Here is a 16998-nt window from a genome sequence, read left to right on the forward strand (position 1 = left end):
TGAAATCGATGAAGGCGTGGGCGGAGAATGCGGAGGAGGGAGCAAAGAGAGGCGCCCCAAGCCACTCCAATGCGTGGGGGAGTATTTTAAAGACCAGATGGGCGCTTTCTTAATAAAATCCAACTGCGGGTCATGGCGCCACGTGTGCCAGTCCACTTGCGAGTGACGGAATATTACATCCGCGGCAGTCGAATATTCTCAAATTTCGCCACCTACCCAGCTATATCTTTCTTTCCAATGTATTTGTCTCGTGTATAATGACACCTACCTGGCAGGTATAAGCCATGAAACCTTCACCTTTACCTTTATCAAACGAGAAAACAATGGTTTCTTAGTATGATGAATTTTACTTGCGGGGTTAGCAGTGTCGATCAATATAAAAATGTGTAGGCACACACCAGAGATACGTACAATGAAGAATATGGATGAGAATTGACTGACCCGATCATAGGTGGAATGGCGGGCTTGGCGGTGGCGGCGGCGGTAGCGGTGGCGGCGGCGACGATGGTGGCAGTGGACCTCGATTATAATCTTCCTGTCCATCCTCGTGCCTCGTCAACGAAGAGCTGCTACTGTTATTGTCGTCTCGCGAGTGATTCTCGGCCCGGGGAGAAACGTCCTCCATCTCCAATTCCCCGTCCACGTCCTCCATGACCACTGGAGCTCTTGCGCCTCTGTCTCTTCGCAGATCATCATCTTCGTCGACTTGACGAACGAGGAGGCCTGGCAACTGGAAGCTCGTGTTGCTGGAGTGAAAGATCACACAGGAGTAACTCAGCCAGGAAGAACAAAGAAAGGATTACCTCCCATATTCATCGACTAGCATGTCGTCTAGACCACGTAATGGATCGTCGATCGCGCGGTCTTGCCGCTGGTACTGCCGCTGCGTTGTGTTTAGTCCTGCTTCCAGCTTCGCCATGGTGTCTTTCAGCAGCGATTCTTGCATGATATCCCTCTTGAGCCAGAGACTCACCACCTAGGAAGAAATCAATTACTACGAGAAGCTGGCGAACTAAACAAAAAGAAATAAAGTTCTCGCACCAACCTTGACACATTGCTGACGGTTCTCCGATGGACTGTTTGGGGGCGCTACTGCCGACAGAAAGCGAACCAAGCACGCCTCCACAATGTGGGCATAGCCGCGTCCGGATGTTCCTGAGGCGACTCCAGACAAAGTCAGCACAGGGACGAACAACAAAGAAAGCATTTCACACACCTTTCTGATGATAGTATTGCGTCAAGGAGTCTACCAGGAATAAGACATCCACTCGCTTTTTGTGATCCCGCTCGTTCTTAAGCTTGCGCATGATTACGTCCATCACCTGTGCATAGAAGCTCGTCAACTTGAAACGAAAAGTGAGAATGAGACTGTGCACCTTTTTCCCGAGGCCTTTATTCGCACACTCCATAGCAAAGCGGGTTGCCTTGGAGATGCTCTCTTTCGACCGTGTGAGAGTTTCCAACATGCCTCGAAAGGTTTCCAGCTTGTCGACGCCTTTGGTCCTGAGCTGAATGTGCTTCTCGCCACTACTTCGGCGTTGAGATGGACTGGCCTTATGGTACTTATCAGAGTTGGGCCGCATAAAGAGTGGCGACTCGCGGTTTGAGGTTGTGGAGCTTGTTTGTATTCTCTGCTTCGCCTGAGCTGCAGCTTTTAGGAACTTCATAGATGCGGAGGACGTCTCATCTTTTAGAGCTAACCGCTGCTTCATCTCCTTTGCAGCTTCATAACTGTCAGTAAAATTCAAGTCCTTAGTATGAGTTCAAGAAGAGCGAAGGCAAACAAAGAACTTACGCCGCACGAACTTTGTTGGTATCCTCCTCAAAGAGCTTCGGAGGTGCTGCGGCAGATACCGGAGAAAGCTCAGGCAGTTCCTTCGCTACCACAGTCACAGTCTTCTTCGTCGTCTGGACGGCTTTCGTTTGGCTCTCTCTTTCTCCTTTCACCCTCTTGTCCAGGGAATCGAAGTCTTCACGGTCCACTCTCAAAAACTTCTGCCGCTTGGACGGTGGCAAAGTTTCGTCCTTCCTGTCCCTGTGCTTATCCCTTCTCTTCACATCATCTTCAGAGTCGACCTTCCGTTTCTTTGTAGCATCCGAATCAGTACGCCTAAGCTTCTCATTTTTAGAATTCTTCCCATCGGAAACATCCGCCTTCGATTTCTTCAGCAGTTTCTTCTCCAGCTTCTCAGTGTTCTTCGTGTCAAGTTTTGTATGCGCTTTCAAAGATTCGCCACTTGGCTGTCCTTTGTCGTCCTTATATTCTTTCCCACCATCTTGTTTCTTTTCTGATTTTTCACCACTTTTTACCGCCCTCTTCCTCCTCTCGTATGTTTTCAGGATCTTCGCTTCCACCACAATAGCAAGAGGCGAGACTCCTGCATCTGGTTCCGACTCGGGATTGTTCAGGCCAACGCCTTCTCTGTCATCCAGATTCTCATTTCCCGCTGTCACATTCTCTGTCTCTGCTCCGAAGCGTTCTCCGCCATCCAGCTCCCTCGTGACATTTTCCTTTTCAGCTTTAGCTTCAGATCCTTCTCTCTCATCCAGCTTCTCGGTGGCATTCTCTCTCTCAGCTTCAAATCTTTCTCTTTCATCCACCTCTTCATGTATTCTGTCCCTCGCAGCTTCAAATCCTTGCCTAGTTTCCATCTTTTCATCTTTGTCCACGGCATCTTCAGCTTTCTCGATCTGCTCTGACACCGTCTTTGCATTATCCTCCACGGACAGACACCTTGAGTTATCTGCCTCGGCAGTTAGCTTATCCAGCACCAAGCACGCAGCGCTTGCAAAGCTGTTCAAAGGATCCAGCCTTTCCTCCTCACCCAGCGGTTTCGCAGAGTTTCCATCAGCCGTTTCCTCGTGTTTCCTCCCAAACTCTTGCTCGTCTACAACTTCACCTCGGTCTGTCGTATCGCCGCCAGAAGAAACTGCTGCCGCCGGACCAGCTTCACTATCCCTGCTCACAACTCCCATCGAATCCCCACCATCGACATTCCTGGCCGGAGAATCAGTGCCACTACCTGACTGATGGTCTTCGCTCGAAACAGCTTCCGCGAGCTCCTTAGCCGCTTTTCCTCCATCTATCAGCTTTTCCTTGAAACTGTCGACATAGTCACAGATCCCTTTGACCGCAGCCTTGAAAGATTTGTGCGCAGACTTGGCCTTCTCGACGATGATGGCCCGAGCCGCAGGTGTAAACTCCGAGACTTCTTTTCTCTGGACGAAGCCACTGAAACAACACCACGAACACAAACCGTCATAGATTTTCCTGAAAGAACTCTACGAAAGAAAGAAACTTACAGGTCGTTCGTTCCAAAATATTCCACGAAAACTTTCGAGGACTTGGGACTCATCTTGTGCTTCTCCGGTGTGCTCACCTAAGGAAACAAAGCGGCAAGAAAAATCTCACAACCCAGAAGCCATTTCCAGCACAATGCGGACCAAGGCAGCGCATTCCAGGCAGAAATCACACGATTCTCATCGCAAGCAACACAATGTAGACCAGAAGAACCGAGAAAAACTCGCCATACCTTTGCTGGCCATGCCGGATAGCCCTTCACCTTCGCCAGAACCAAATCGCCAACATTCCAGGCCTTCCTGGGACCTGCTGGTGCCCCTGCCGACGCCGATTTCCTCCGACCAGGAGCCATAGCAACTAAGAACCCTAGCCTTTGCCCTAGCCCTGCTTCTCCACTATACCATAAAGAAGATAATAGCCCATAGCGAAGAAGACCCCACTCAAAACCACCAAGCAGCTGCTCGAAAAAAAATAGCTCTATGGAATTCTTGCCGCTGAGAAAGAAAAGCGTTTGATCGAAGCTCCAAACTTTTTTTTGGTTGGATCGAGAAAGATAAGAACTTGGCTATGAGACGAACCATCGTTGCAAATAGGCCATGGGTGTTGCGAGAGATGGAGCGTATTGGTGGATAAGTGGGTTCACCCTTCTGCCAATAGCCGACCAAGAGCTTCGGTGATATGGTGCCGTGCTTGGAAGCGCGTACATCATTTTAAGAAGCTGCGATAAGAAATTCGAGAGCTCAGGAATTGCTAGCGAGAAAACACGAAATCTAGAAACTTACCCTCCAGTGAACGAATGCTTGGATGATGTTTCGCTGCGGCCTGCATCATCGAAACGAGGATTTAGAGAGAAGAGAGAAAAAAGAAACTTACGTTAGTAGCAGGATGATTAGCAAGAAACCAAGTCCGATCTCAGCGTTGGCACTGAGACTCTTCAAAAGGTTTGAGTTGGAAGCCACCCAGTTTGATGGCTTGTCGAGATACTTTCTGGAGAATGAAAGAAAAAATTGTAAAGACCACCTCTAGGAAGATCAACGTGACAAGACCTGTAAAGTCGAGTGTTGCTGAAATTCCGTCTTAGATGGTACACTACTTGCTCCAGAGAGCGTATAGCCAAAGAAATCACAGCAACTGCGCAGACATTTCGTCCACTGAGCCTTCAGAAAGAACAAAAGGAAGAAAGAGAGTACCTTTGAGAGGAATAGATGCTGAGACAAAAAAGAACGCGTACAAAAGATAGAGGAAGTCGTTTCCAGTAGTCTCAAAGATTGATCGGAGCCAATCTTGCAAGCCTTGAAGATTCCAAGTCGCCGGAGCCTGAAAAATAAGATCAGGCAAACAGGACGATCGAAAAACAATCACTCTACCCCGTGCTGGTTCGCAATACAATACAAGTTAGTTGCTGCCGAGCCAAGTAGAGTTAACCTGTAAGCCTTCTCCGCTAGTGCATAAGGAAGGAAAGGAAACATAGCCAAAACAGCCATCACTGTGACCTGCCAAAGAATCAAACGAGAAATGTTAGCGCAGGAGGATCACTTTTTCAGGATAAAACAAGTAGAACGAAAAGATGAACAAGTTTGACATACCCAAGCATTGGCAAGGAACTGTATCGTTGGAGGATCCATTCTGAAAGAGCTCCGCGAAGCAGTAGACGCTGGTGGAGACTGCTGGCGAGTGGTCTCCGGTGGAGGCGTTGTGCTGCTGCGATCAGCTGCAAAGAGAATTCTCATTTGCTTCTAACGGAGATGGAAAGAAGAAGAAAAAACAGTACCTCCAGTCGCAGATCGTCTTTGCACTCTTGGCTCCGAGTTGGAAGACGATCTCGGGGAAGAAATCGCTGAAAGAGGATCCACAACAAGGTCCGGATCCTGGAAAAAATCACAAAACATCTCTCATCCATCAATCTCATGCTTAACGGAGATAGATTTGCAGCAAGAAAAACACTATTTTCTGAGTTCTAGATAAACTTACAACGTATCTCTGGTAGAACTTGAGCTTGAAATGCCGCAAAACCTCTGGCCTTGCGGCCAAATGCGAGGGCACAAGCACATTGGACCAGTAATCCGCCCAGCGAGGATCGCCGTCGTAGTCATACGCCACGGCCGCCTCTTTCTTGTGCTGTTGATCCTCCGTCATCGCGCCTGGAAGCTGAAAAAGCCCTAACCCTAAGAAGTAGCACCTTGTCCAAAGAGGTATGGACACGTAGGAAATAATTTTTAATATTTACCAATAGTCAGGATGGCCGAGTTGGTCTAAGGCGCTAGTTTCAGGTACTAGTCCGCAAGGGCATGGGTTCGAATCCCATTCCTGACAAAGCTTTTGTTTTAGTCCACGTGTCTTGCGTCCGTTGGCTAGAGTTTCGCCTTTGTGTGATTAGGGTTAGGGCTTTTGCGGGGCAGCAGATGAGTAGAATGTAGCGATCGATCGGCAAGGGCGAGAGGAATGTCGTGGATTTCGCGCTCCTTGACAGGGGTTCTCAAGGACAAGGAGGACAAGGAAGAGAAGGATGAGAGTGGAGCAGAATTTTGGGACGATCCGGAGCTTTTTGAGCCGGGGCAGAGCGTGGGGGAGGATCTGGCTGAATTGCGGAAGTCTCTCACGCAATCGCTGTGGGGGGTAGCTTCTTTTCTTGCGCCGCCGCCAAAGTTACCCAGAGAAAATTCTCCCAAGGTAGAAGAGGAGACTTCTCGAGATGATTATCAGGCAAATCAAGGAGTGGAGAATGCCAGTGTTGGTATCGTTGAGAAAGAGAAGCTGAGTGGAATGCAAAGCGACTTTGCGGAACTCAAGGGAGGATTCGCGAAAGGTTTGTCGCGCTTGTCATCGGTGATCCGGGGGGATGAGTCCCGGAGCAGTGACAAGCCGGAGGGAGCTTCCCAGGATCATGGAATCGCGGGGCTGCTCAAGCCTTTGATTGACAACGTTCTCTCCAGCGACAAACCGGCCGGCCAGGTTACTCCTGTTGATGACGAAGAAGATACCAGTCGTGGTGGTGGCGTGGAGTCGTCTTCCAAGATGGGGATTTCGGCGGCGACTCTCGTGGATGGAGTGTCCAAGCTTGCGTCAAGCTTGTTCTTGTTTGATGACGAGCCAGACGACGCCATCGAGGTCCCGGGGCTCACTGACGAGGTTGTCGCGTTTGCGAGGAACGTCTCTTTGCATCCCGAGACGTGGCTCGACTTTCCTCTTGCCTCGGACGATGATCTTCAAAACGGTATGGGAAGTGTTTTGACATTGTTTACCTTGAGGATCGCTTAGCAGGAGAAAAAAAATCTCTTTTTTCTTGCAGGATTTGAGATGAACAGCTTCCAAAAGGACCACGCTTACGCAGTGGAGCGTGCTGCGTTGAGGCTCGCTGCCTTGAAAGTCGAGATTTGTCCCCGGCATATGAACGAGGGACGTTTTTGGAAGATTTATTTCGTCCTCGTCCATCCCCGGCTGAGCCAGGAGGATGCCGCGCTTTTGTCTACACCACAGGTAAGAGAAGTACTTCTACTTCCACTGTACGCTTGCTACTTTCCTTCCTTTCTTTCAGGTTCTCGAGGCCCGAAAGATTCTTTTGGAACAGCTTCGTCATGAAGAAGAAGTCCAGGCTACTACTGCTACTGCTATCAAAGCCGACGATTCCCTTGTCGTGGATAAGGACGCTATCCCAAGCACAGTGAAGCTCGCGGCGGCGAAATCCTCCGAGGAGAACGAGGCGGATGAATGGCTAGACGAGGAAGCTACAGGATCAAACGCAGGGAACACCAACAAAGAGATCTCGGCGGCAGGGAACGACGAGGATGATGTTTCCTTCAGTGATCTAGAGGATGATCACGACGATGGCAGGATCCAACGCGCCGCTAAAGCCCAAGGCTGGGTGGAGCTCGACACCAAAGCAAAATCCGAGGAAGAGATCGATGAGGAGTGCGCGAAGAAACACGAGAGGATGGGATCGAACGATTGGCTAACAGTGGACAAGGAGGATGCTGGAAACTCGGTGTAAATAATCACACAAGTGGTAAATAAGCTGGTGGTATATTTGTTGTGTTGTATATGTAAACAAAGGTAAAAGCCTTGCTTTAAATTTACAAAGAGGGTGAAAAGTATCATCTTGATCTTCCTGGGAAGAACGATAGAGACGAGAAAAAAAATTGGACTCCATCACAAGTTGGAGAAGTTAAAATCCGAGCTGAATCCTCCGCCAAGGCCATAGCCAGCCAAGGATGAGCCCTGGAGAAGCCTTGGCGAGAATGTGAAGGAGCCAGCGCGCTCGATCTTGCTGCTATCGTCGCCGCCGGCGATGAGCGCCGAGAAGGAGCTAGATTTGATCTCGGGCGATTCCAATCCGCTGGCCCAGACGCTGTCGCGCGGCGTGAGATCCGCTAGCGGCGAGAACGTGAGCGGAGCGAAGGCGAATTTGGGCGAGGAGGAGCTGAGGAGCTGCTCGAATTTGGGGCTGAGGCTGGGAGTGTAGAAGGAGGGCTTGAATGGCGAGATTGGAGGAGGAGCTAAGCCATGGAGCCTCTTGGGCTGCTGCTCCTGCTGGTGATGCTGCTGGTTGTGAGCCATCGAGGAGGAATTGGGGCCTGTGAGTTCCTGGACCAAGCTCCGGAATCCCTCGGGCTCGATCTTGTACACCGCCGGCGGTGGGCGCTGATTAGATCCAGCTCCAGCTCCAGTGCCCGCTGCCACCGCCGCTGCTGCTGACCCTCCTCGCCGGAGCTTGGCAATTCTCGTGGAGGATTTGCTGACCGAGAGCGGCCCTCTCCTGTGCGCGTGAGACTCTTCGATGAATGTGGCGGTTGCCATTGCGCACGATCGACTTGAATTTTTCTCTATTCCCTTCAACCCTGTGAGAAGAATTCTAAGTTGAATTCCCCGCGAGGATCAAGGAAGGTGTTCTTCGCCTCTGTGGTGTGTGAAATTTGCGGTTGGGGCCTGTTCAACTGGGAGGACTATATAAACCCTAAGTCTCTTACGCTCATCCACGCGGCGGCCATCGCGTGGCTCCAGCTGCCAGGCTGCGCCCCATCCCAGCCGTCCATCTGCTGACTCTCAGTCAAAGGCGGCCGTAAACGCGCACGTGACAGCCCGCCAATCTTCTCAAGATCGGTAAGGCAGCTTCCGCGAAGCTTCATCCTCGGCCGCGATCCGACGATCGCCAGAAGTTCCGTGTTTCAAGCTGGACACGTGTTACGCGGAGGACTTTTGATCGCCGTTTGACCAAAACACGTGGATGACCGTAATCACAGCCGTCGGATGGACGCAAGGCATTTTCTAAGGAATATGCCGCTATGCCCTAAAACGCTCTTAGGTCTTGTCATTGTTTTTGATTTTTTACTGTTGGTTGGGCTTTGAGAGGCACTCGCCAACAGCCAAAAGGCGAAAGGTGTGTGCTCCCCTATTCCCTGTGGTTGGGATTTAGGGTTCTTAGGGCCCGGCGAGCTAGATCTGGGATGCGCTAGGCGATTCCAGGAGCGGGCGAGCAATGTCGGGGGCCGGCGCCGAGGTTCTGGACCGGGATTTGCTCTTCAAGAAGCTCAAGGCGCGGCCGGAGAACAAGGTAGGGAAGTGCCCAATGCCGGCGATTCGGAGCTGACAATGTGCGAGGCTTTGGTTCTCTTGTTTTGTAGCTGTGCTTTGACTGCAATGCCAAGAATCCGTCGTGGGCCTCCACAACGTATGGAATTTTCGTGTGCCTTGACTGCTCCTCGATGCACAGGAGCCTCGGTGTCCACATTAGCTTCGTGAGGTATGAAAGTTTCTTTGCTTGTTCTTCGTGGCTTAAAACAAAATCTCTGCTGGATCCAGGTCCACAATCCTAGACTCTTGGAGTCAAGAGCATTTAAAACTCATGGACTTTGGTGGCAATGCCCGAGCGCAGACCTTCTTTAAGCAGCATGGGTGGACCGAGAGTGGTAAGAACGAGTCCAAGTATAAGTCTAGAGCGGCTGATCTCTACAGGCAGCTTCTTGCCAAAGAAGCCGCCGCTTGTAACGGACGTTCCTCGACAAACTCCAAGGTTCCGGACGAGAAAACTAGCGATGATTCTTTCTTCTTCGACAATTTTGCTCCTCCAGCAGTAACAGCAGCAGGAGCTCCAGCTCCAATTCCGGCTGCTGCTACCACCACCACTACTGTTTCTTCAAGGAAGCCTGCGCAAGTTCTCGCAAAGAAAAACGGCGTGACCAAGTCCGGTGGCCTGGGAATCAAGAAGCTCACAGCCAAGGTACTGTTTGCCTTTCCTTTGTATGGTAGAACTTTTAACGAACTTCGTCAAAACGTCTTTGCAGACAAATGATAGTCTTTACGACCAGAAGCCAGAAGAGATTCCTCCTGCGGTGTCCCGAGCGCCCGCTCCTGTCCCTGCGCCCCAGCCTCGAATTGCGCGTTTTACTTGGAAAGACGAGGAGTCGTCAAAGTCCACAAATGGGCATATTTCGGCGCCATCGGCTAATGGAGACTTTTTCTCCCAGTTCTCTAATGGAAACCACAAGTCGTCTGCTAGCACTGCCCGCTCCAAACATGTAAGTCAAGAGCATTTATTTCTCGTCGTCTCGCTAACGATCCAGATTTTGTAAGGTCGAAGAAAGCAACGAGGCACAGAAGAAGTTCGCCAACGCCAAATCGATATCGTCGTCCCAGTTTTTCAACGAAAACAAGGTCACCACCGTCGATGCTGACAGCCAAACGCGTCTCATGAAATTCTCGGTCAGTCATGGATGTCCTTTCTGGTTTTCCATTTGACGACAGTGCCAACATTTGTGCAGAGCTCCTCGTCAATTTCCAGCGATGATTTCTTCGAGCGCCAGAAGCGATACCAACAAGATGGCGACTCCGATCCAACCGATCTCGATCTATCCGCCGCCGACGTTGTGGCGAAATTTTCCATGCAGGTAAACAACATCGTCATCTTCGTCTCTCCGTTCTTTATTTTACTCCTTTCTCGTGTAGGTCCTCTCAATCCTGGGAGCTAACTGACGGTGGGGAGCTCGATGGAGACAATCATTATTTTATTCTTTCCCGATTCGTTGTAAAAAAAATGGATTGATTCTCAATAATTCTGGTCGAAAAGAATATTTTGTGCAGCTGCAAAGAACAGTCTTTAGATAAACAGGTGTTAGACTATTGTGCACACAGAAATATATTGGGATGAGGCATGGGATGAAGAACGAGCTGCTGGAAGTGGTGAAAGAAAACAAGATGACACAAGATTGGAGGGTATGAAAGCAACTATGAAACCATTAAGGACAATGTGAAGGAGCTCAAGGAAGCAATCAAGAGGATCTAGAATGTAGAAGTGTTAATCATGATCCAGCTCACACCAATTCAAGTAGAGGTACAAATAGAGATGAACCGAACGAGCAAAAGAGCGATTATAAGGAGAAAATCTATATTCTAATAAGCATAAAACTCAGTTGCATATCTAAATTTAAAGGTTTGTTACTATACAAAGTTCATATTAAACATAAATTTAAGAATGGTTCAAACATTTTCTAAGAAAAACACAAGAATTTTAACAAAATAAAAATAAAAACATTTCCATAGCAAATCCATGTTAATCAGTATGAATATTTCTAATAGTCAAATTTAGTTAATATCAACAAAGGTTTGAAACTTTTTGAGCAATAATAGTAAACATATAAATTTAGAGAAACAGCAAGTTCATTAGTAAGTAGTAAAAAATTTAACTTAAACCATTATTTTATTTTTAAAAAAAAACACCAAAAAACATATATAAAATTTATTTAATATTAAAAATAATAAATATTTTAGAAATAGTCATAACATTTTTTAATATATTTTACTATGTACGTAGACAAACTAGCATAAACCTTTAGAAAATATTTATTTAATGATTTCAAAATAACTGAAACAAAGTTTTGGAATTTTATATTTTTTAATAGATATTAGTTTTAGTTTAGCTCTAAGATCCAACTTTAGAAAAATAGAAATTTTGAACTCTCATGCTTAGTCATTCCTTTATTAAAATAATTTATGCAACGCATAAAAGCCATGGCCATTTTTCTTTGCTCTTCCAAAATTGCATTAACCGTTTTCCAAATCTTCTCACTCAATCCTATAATGCTGAATTAAATCATTGCTTCATTGATCTTTAGAAGCTTCTTAGTAGCCTTTACGTGCTCTATAACTAAATCATGAAGTTCTAACCCCTTTAATTCCTTAAGGAGTTTGTTGCGAACGTCTTACATTAGCAAAGTGACTCTAAAATGTTCTCCTATTCATTCTTAGAGAATTTAGCTCATGTTAACTGACTTGTAAATTCTTCTCTAATGTCTTTATAGAAAATTGGCTAATATAAACCCCTTGCTGTTGGTGCTACCGTAGCCAATGGCAATCTAGTTCTCCCTCTCCTTCCTAAATGTAAATGACAAATTCAAAGGATAGCACATGGCAACTTAAATATTGAATACATAGTTCCTAAAAAGGATCTCATACTTTTCTTCCACTGTATCGAAATTTACATACATTTGCTTGAATTCAGACATTTTAAACATGCCAAGCTTTTTCGTGAATTCCAAATCATTTACGCCTTCGAATGGCTTCATTACGCACTGTAAACATAATAACAAATAAATAAATTTATAATTAACATTAAATATAATACCAATTAAAAATATTATTTTAATTTAAAAATAGAAATATTTTTAAAATTTCTATAAATTAAAAAAATTATAAATTTTAATGTATGGAATGGAAAATATTTATATGCTTAAGCTTTTTCAATACATACCAAATGAGTTACATATACATTATTATAAAGTTAAATATGCCCTTACTTGTTCATGAATATCAATAATTTTTTTATAATTTTTTATAAAACTTTTATGTGATAATGGTGTTAATGCACAAACCAACTTTTTATATAATTAACGTATCATTTTGTTAAAAGCTAATATGTAACTAATTAAACAATATGTATATATTAATAAGATTTATAATTTATAACAACCTAAAACGTGGTTAACATCTAATTACGATAATAAAAAGATAATAAATGTGGAAAACTTTATTTGTTTCTTTAGTATCATCAATTAGAATTATTACAAAAGAATGATATCTGTAATTTAGAAAATATATTATTAAATTTTGAAAACTTAAAGTTATAGAACTTAACACCAAATACTTGCACTTTTACATAAAGTAAAGTTTTGTAAAATCACTCAAAATAAAGTTTCTTTAGTTTATAATTTTAAAAATAAGTTGAAACCTTATTAATAAAAGTTCATGTCCCAAGTAAAATAAATAATGAATTTTTTTTAATTTAAAATAATTAATTTTTATGATTTTTTTTTAAAATTATATAATTATTTCTATAAAGTCTAGAAAAATATATAGATAATTAAATTCTATATAATAATTATTTTATTATTGATAGCATAAGGTATTTTCTATATTTTCTTTATCAAAGTTAAAGCTTTATCTAAAACTCTATTATGTCAAAATTCCTTCAAAAAAAGTTTTTATTTTTATAATATACTAAAAACCATGTTTTAAACTAATATCAAATACCTAAGTTGGGTTTTAGGGCTCTTGGGGAAGGGGCAGAAATGCGGCCCAAGAGGTATGGCGACATGGTCCGGCGGCTGGGCAAGGCGGGCAGCGAGGTGAAGGTGCGCTCCTTCATGGAGCCGTCGCGCGTGGAGCCCGGCATCGGGGTAAACATCTGGCAGGTGCTCAAGGCGCGCATGTACAAGCTCGCCCACGCCGACGTCCACGGCGATCCCACATTCCAGATGCCCCTCAGCGACGCCAAGTCCCACCTCATGGCACAGAACTACCTGCTCCACCACTACGCCGTCCGCAACAACCTCGACCTCTCCGTGGTCAAGGACGTGCTCCTCCCGCCGCCGGAGCTCCTCAACGCGCAGCCCCCGCCGCCCGTCAAGGACGACCTCTACAAGGGCCTGCCCGTCTTTGACGGCCCCGTGCCCGTCGTGTGCCCGCGCCCCGACCACGGCAAGGAGCTCAAGGTGACCGTCTACGACCAGCTCGACGTCAAGCAGATGGTCGGGGTGGCCATGCCCATGGCGTACATTCCCATCGGGGTGTTGATCCATGGGATTGAGATGCGTCCCGGGCAGGGCGCCAAGCTCGTCCGGGCCAAGGGGACGTTCGCCAAGATCACCAAGAAGCGGACGGACAAGCCGCGGGTGGCGGTGAGGATGCCGTCCGGGAAGGAGAAGATCTTCGACTCGCGGTGCCGGGCGGTGATCGGGCCGCTCACCAATCCGAATATCGTCAAGCCCAAGATGTACAAGGCGGGGCAGAATCGGTGGAAGGGTGTCCGGCCGCATGTCCGAGGGATTGCCAAGAACCCCGTGGATCATCCGCATGGCGGGCGGACCAACGGGGGACGGCCCTCGGTGACGCCGTGGGGGAAGCCTTGCAAGTGTGGGTATAAGACGGTGAGGAAGAGGAAGCCCGGGCTCAAATATTGAGCATGGTTGTTAGTTTGATCGATCGAACTTTGCTGGAGAGGCACCGCTTGAATGACCAAACAAGTTCGTTGGTGACTTTAATGACCAAGTTCTTCCAAGTTCGTGGGGCGACTTGTAACCAAGTTCTCAAAGTTCCAGAATAACAAGTCCAGGCTCGAAGTTCATGTGTTTGGGGAAAGGAACTGAGGACGTTTTTCAATGGAGTGTCGCAAAATTGAAGAAGCGGATGCAAGTTTTCCAAAGGGGACAGGATCAAACATGAGCTCCCTTGAGCGAGATTAAACGTGAACCCAAGGTTAGCAAATTTTATAATTTTATACTCCGTTATCTTATTTAACTCTACAATGTCAAAACTATTTCCACTATGCGAAATTATTTCTAATTTATGTAAATATAATATTAGGATTTAACTTATTATACCTTTATATAAATTACTTTTATTATACTACTATTTGTGCCTAGTTTGCTCATAATTTAAGATATTAAATAAATTAGTAACTATAATTATTATCATAATTTTAATATATATCATAAAATAGTAATAAACTATTCACATAATTGTAATAATGTGTAATGATATTTAAATCATTTTTCTAAGCTCAAAAGAAATAAATTAATTTAGGTAATTTTGAATTATAAACTAAAATAATTTCTTGGAATCTTTTATTGTTTTCTAGTCTTTGTAACTAATTCTTTAGCCATCTCCTCAGCATTAATGCATAAGTCTTTTAGATTGTCATTCTTGTCAAAATCAATTTCATTATTAAAATGGAAATATTTATAGTTACCACTGATTTTATTTAATGAATTCCTTAAAAACAGCATCTTAATTTTTTATCACATTTTAAAGATTTCTGGTTTACTAATCCCAAAAAACTTTATTTGTAGAATTTGAAAAGTTATAAAGTTCTTTTAATGTTTCTTCAAATCTAAATCAAAATAAGTTAGTCTTCAAACTTAAAGAAAAAGATACTTTACTTTATTTATCATTTTAAATGAATAATATTTTCCTCTTTAAAATAAATAAAGTATTTTATTTTTTCCTGGAATATTTATTACCATTATAAATTATCCAACAAAATAAACTACAAGCTAATAGTAGAAAGCATATTAATTATTAATTACTTTTTATGTATACAACATATACTCTCAAATAGTCTCATCAATATAAACCCAAAGTGGGTAGTATTGCAATCATTTCTTTTCTCTTACATGTGTTATAGTTCATTTTGCTCCTAAATATTAGTATTCCTCTCAATTAAACTATGCCTTGATCTAATATAATTGGTAGAAAACAAAAGAACATAAAAATAAGGATTAAAAACAGGGATGTATTTGAAATTTTAAATATTCCTCTCCTTTCAATGATTTACAACTTGGTATCAGAGAAAAATATCCTTTTCTATCCATTCTTTATCTGTTGTTTATCTACTAATAAAGCCCTAAGGATCCAATGTGTCAATATGTTTCTTCTAGAATTCTCAATGGATTGATAATGGGAGTTAAAGAAGATAAGGTGCTAAGAGGCATTATGGTTGCAAAGAAAGCACCTTCAAGAAAAGTTTTTAAAAGTATGACAAGAAAATCATTACAATAGTGGTAGATTAAATATAGATTTAGAATCCATTTTCTTCTGAAATTGGAAAATGCATCTATATAACTAAAAATATTATCCAAAGATCCTTTATCTAGATCAGTTAGATTCTTACTATGCCCTAAAATCAAGCCATCAATATACATTATTCATTCATATATAAAGTGATATCACAAGTTTAGAAGAATTTTACTTTAGAAACAACATCTAAGGATCATGGTTATAACTTGCTTTGAGTTTGTTTTTTTACTTTGATTCTTTTGTTTATCCTTTCTTCTTTTATTTCATTTTTCTCTAGTCTATTCATTTTTTCGTGACAACAGAGCAAGATAAAGGGTTGCCATTGCTACTATGCTCTCTCATGACACTATGTTTAATTGGTTTCTTCTTGCACAAAGAAAATGGGGTGTGATTTGAAGCTTGATTTCACTCCCATAATAAGTTTTCTGGAAGAGGAATTAACTCTCTAAAGCATAGCTAACATCTAGGCAAAAACTTTTTGAGAGCTACTCTTAAGAGTTTCTAAGAAAATAGAATGAGTTGTCGCTTAAAATGGGGCTTTCACAAAATTCAATACCATATTTTAACATATGAAAGTGGATCAACTCCATGCTTTTCATGCCAGAAGTGCTACTAAAGTTTGGCAAGCTCTCACATAAAGATAAAAACTATCTAGCTCAACTTAATAAAGCTTGTGAATTGCCACATGCTTCCTAACAAGGGTGTTCATTAAAGGTATGAATATCATTTTCATCTCTAATGTATATGTTTATCTTGAAATAATTGGTTAATCTCCTGGAAACACTTTGGTAAATTGATAGTGGTGCTTGTTCTTATTAAAACTAAATTTTTCACAATGTGTAACAAATGAGACATCTATTTCTTGGAAACATATTTTTAGAAGCTCTTTTATCATAATCCAAAAATATCAAAGACTCTCATTTTATATCAAAGTTTTCCAATGAAGGCATTTTGTCTTTTATTATGGCACTCATGTTGACTTTATTTTTCTTAATAAAGGTCATTTCAATAGGCTCTATCAAAGGTAATCTATACTAATTACATTCAAAAGTGGTACAATGTAATTATGGCCTAATTTAGACTATGTCAAATTTTGGTATAAAAAATCATTTCAAAAAGTATTTATCCTTAATCTCATCTTTATCAATATTTGGTATTCTTCTATAGAAGCCATCCATCATACACATTGTTTTTATTTTTAATAATTATCAATAACTACAGCTGCAAGTCATGGATAATTGTACTAAAAAACTGTGTTGAAGCATGCATTGTTCTTTTATACAAATCCAAAATAAAACTAAGCAATCTATCAGATAACTTCGAGTAGATAATATTAAAGAATTCATATAGCAAGAATTTCGAAGGCTTTTTTAAGAGTATGGGGATTCACCTCCAATGCTAAAAGAACACAGCCAAAATAGTGTTGAGAGGAAAATACTTTCTTTAGATATCACTCAATATATTATGAAATATACAGCAAAAGTTTCAAATTCTTTCTAGATAGAACCAACTCATCTGTTTATCTTTATAATTAGCTTCCAACTTGTGTTGTTAACGCAGTCATACCAGAGCAGTGCTGGTTAGCATGTTCGAGTTTTTGGCTTCCTCAGTTATACTCATATTCAATGAAGTAT

General features: G+C 43.2%; 5 protein-coding genes and 1 non-coding gene across 6 annotated transcripts; 4 read left to right on the forward strand and 2 right to left on the reverse strand.

Moving 5' to 3' along the window:
* Window positions 1-280: 280 nt before the first annotated feature.
* Window positions 281-3674, reverse strand: LOC112349492 (ENHANCER OF AG-4 protein 2-like). The gene is made up of 8 exons (XM_024684002.1): window positions 3534-3674; window positions 3304-3380; window positions 1796-3232; window positions 1377-1731; window positions 1217-1322; window positions 1046-1155; window positions 804-976; window positions 281-746 (listed from the first exon to the last, which is right to left on the reverse strand). The coding sequence occupies exons 1-8, from the start codon at window positions 3651-3653 to the stop codon at window positions 446-448; spliced, it is 2679 nt and encodes an 892-aa protein (XP_024539770.1). The 5' UTR covers window positions 3654-3674; the 3' UTR covers window positions 281-445.
* A 92-nt stretch (window positions 3675-3766) lies between these two features.
* Window positions 3767-5454, reverse strand: LOC9659835. The gene is made up of 9 exons (XM_024684003.1): window positions 5273-5454; window positions 5073-5169; window positions 4888-5012; window positions 4669-4794; window positions 4492-4618; window positions 4348-4432; window positions 4175-4288; window positions 4084-4123; window positions 3767-4019 (listed from the first exon to the last, which is right to left on the reverse strand). The coding sequence occupies exons 1-9, from the start codon at window positions 5435-5437 to the stop codon at window positions 3867-3869; spliced, it is 1032 nt and encodes a 343-aa protein (XP_024539771.1). The 5' UTR covers window positions 5438-5454; the 3' UTR covers window positions 3767-3866.
* Window positions 5455-5533: 79 nt separating this feature from the next.
* TRNAL-CAG lies at window positions 5534-5614 on the forward strand. The gene has a single exon. It is a non-coding gene; the product is annotated as a tRNA-Leu (tRNA).
* Window positions 5615-5655: 41 nt separating this feature from the next.
* LOC9659836 lies at window positions 5656-7401 on the forward strand. Its single transcript, XM_002978892.2, has 3 exons — window positions 5656-6515; window positions 6591-6778; window positions 6837-7401. The coding sequence occupies exons 1-3, from the start codon at window positions 5744-5746 to the stop codon at window positions 7287-7289; spliced, it is 1413 nt and encodes a 470-aa protein (XP_002978938.1). The 5' UTR covers window positions 5656-5743; the 3' UTR covers window positions 7290-7401.
* Window positions 7402-8638: 1237 nt separating this feature from the next.
* On the forward strand, window positions 8639-10374 carry LOC9659563 (probable ADP-ribosylation factor GTPase-activating protein AGD8). The gene is made up of 7 exons (XM_002978893.2): window positions 8639-8849; window positions 8920-9038; window positions 9098-9515; window positions 9580-9813; window positions 9869-9997; window positions 10057-10182; window positions 10241-10374. Exons 1-7 carry the CDS (start codon window positions 8775-8777, stop codon window positions 10265-10267), a joined length of 1128 nt encoding a protein of 375 aa, XP_002978939.2. The 5' UTR covers window positions 8639-8774; the 3' UTR covers window positions 10268-10374.
* A 2389-nt stretch (window positions 10375-12763) lies between these two features.
* LOC9659564 (60S ribosomal protein L2, mitochondrial) lies at window positions 12764-14163 on the forward strand. The gene has a single exon (XM_024684108.1). It carries the CDS (start codon window positions 12859-12861, stop codon window positions 13747-13749), a length of 891 nt encoding a protein of 296 aa, XP_024539876.1. The 5' UTR covers window positions 12764-12858; the 3' UTR covers window positions 13750-14163.
* The last annotated feature ends 2835 nt before the right edge of the window (window positions 14164-16998 follow it).

This window comes from Selaginella moellendorffii, unplaced genomic scaffold (genome assembly GCF_000143415.4).
Source record: "Selaginella moellendorffii unplaced genomic scaffold, v1.0 SELMOscaffold_39, whole genome shotgun sequence".
In the NCBI taxonomy this organism is placed as follows: domain Eukaryota; kingdom Viridiplantae; phylum Streptophyta; class Lycopodiopsida; order Selaginellales; family Selaginellaceae; genus Selaginella; species Selaginella moellendorffii.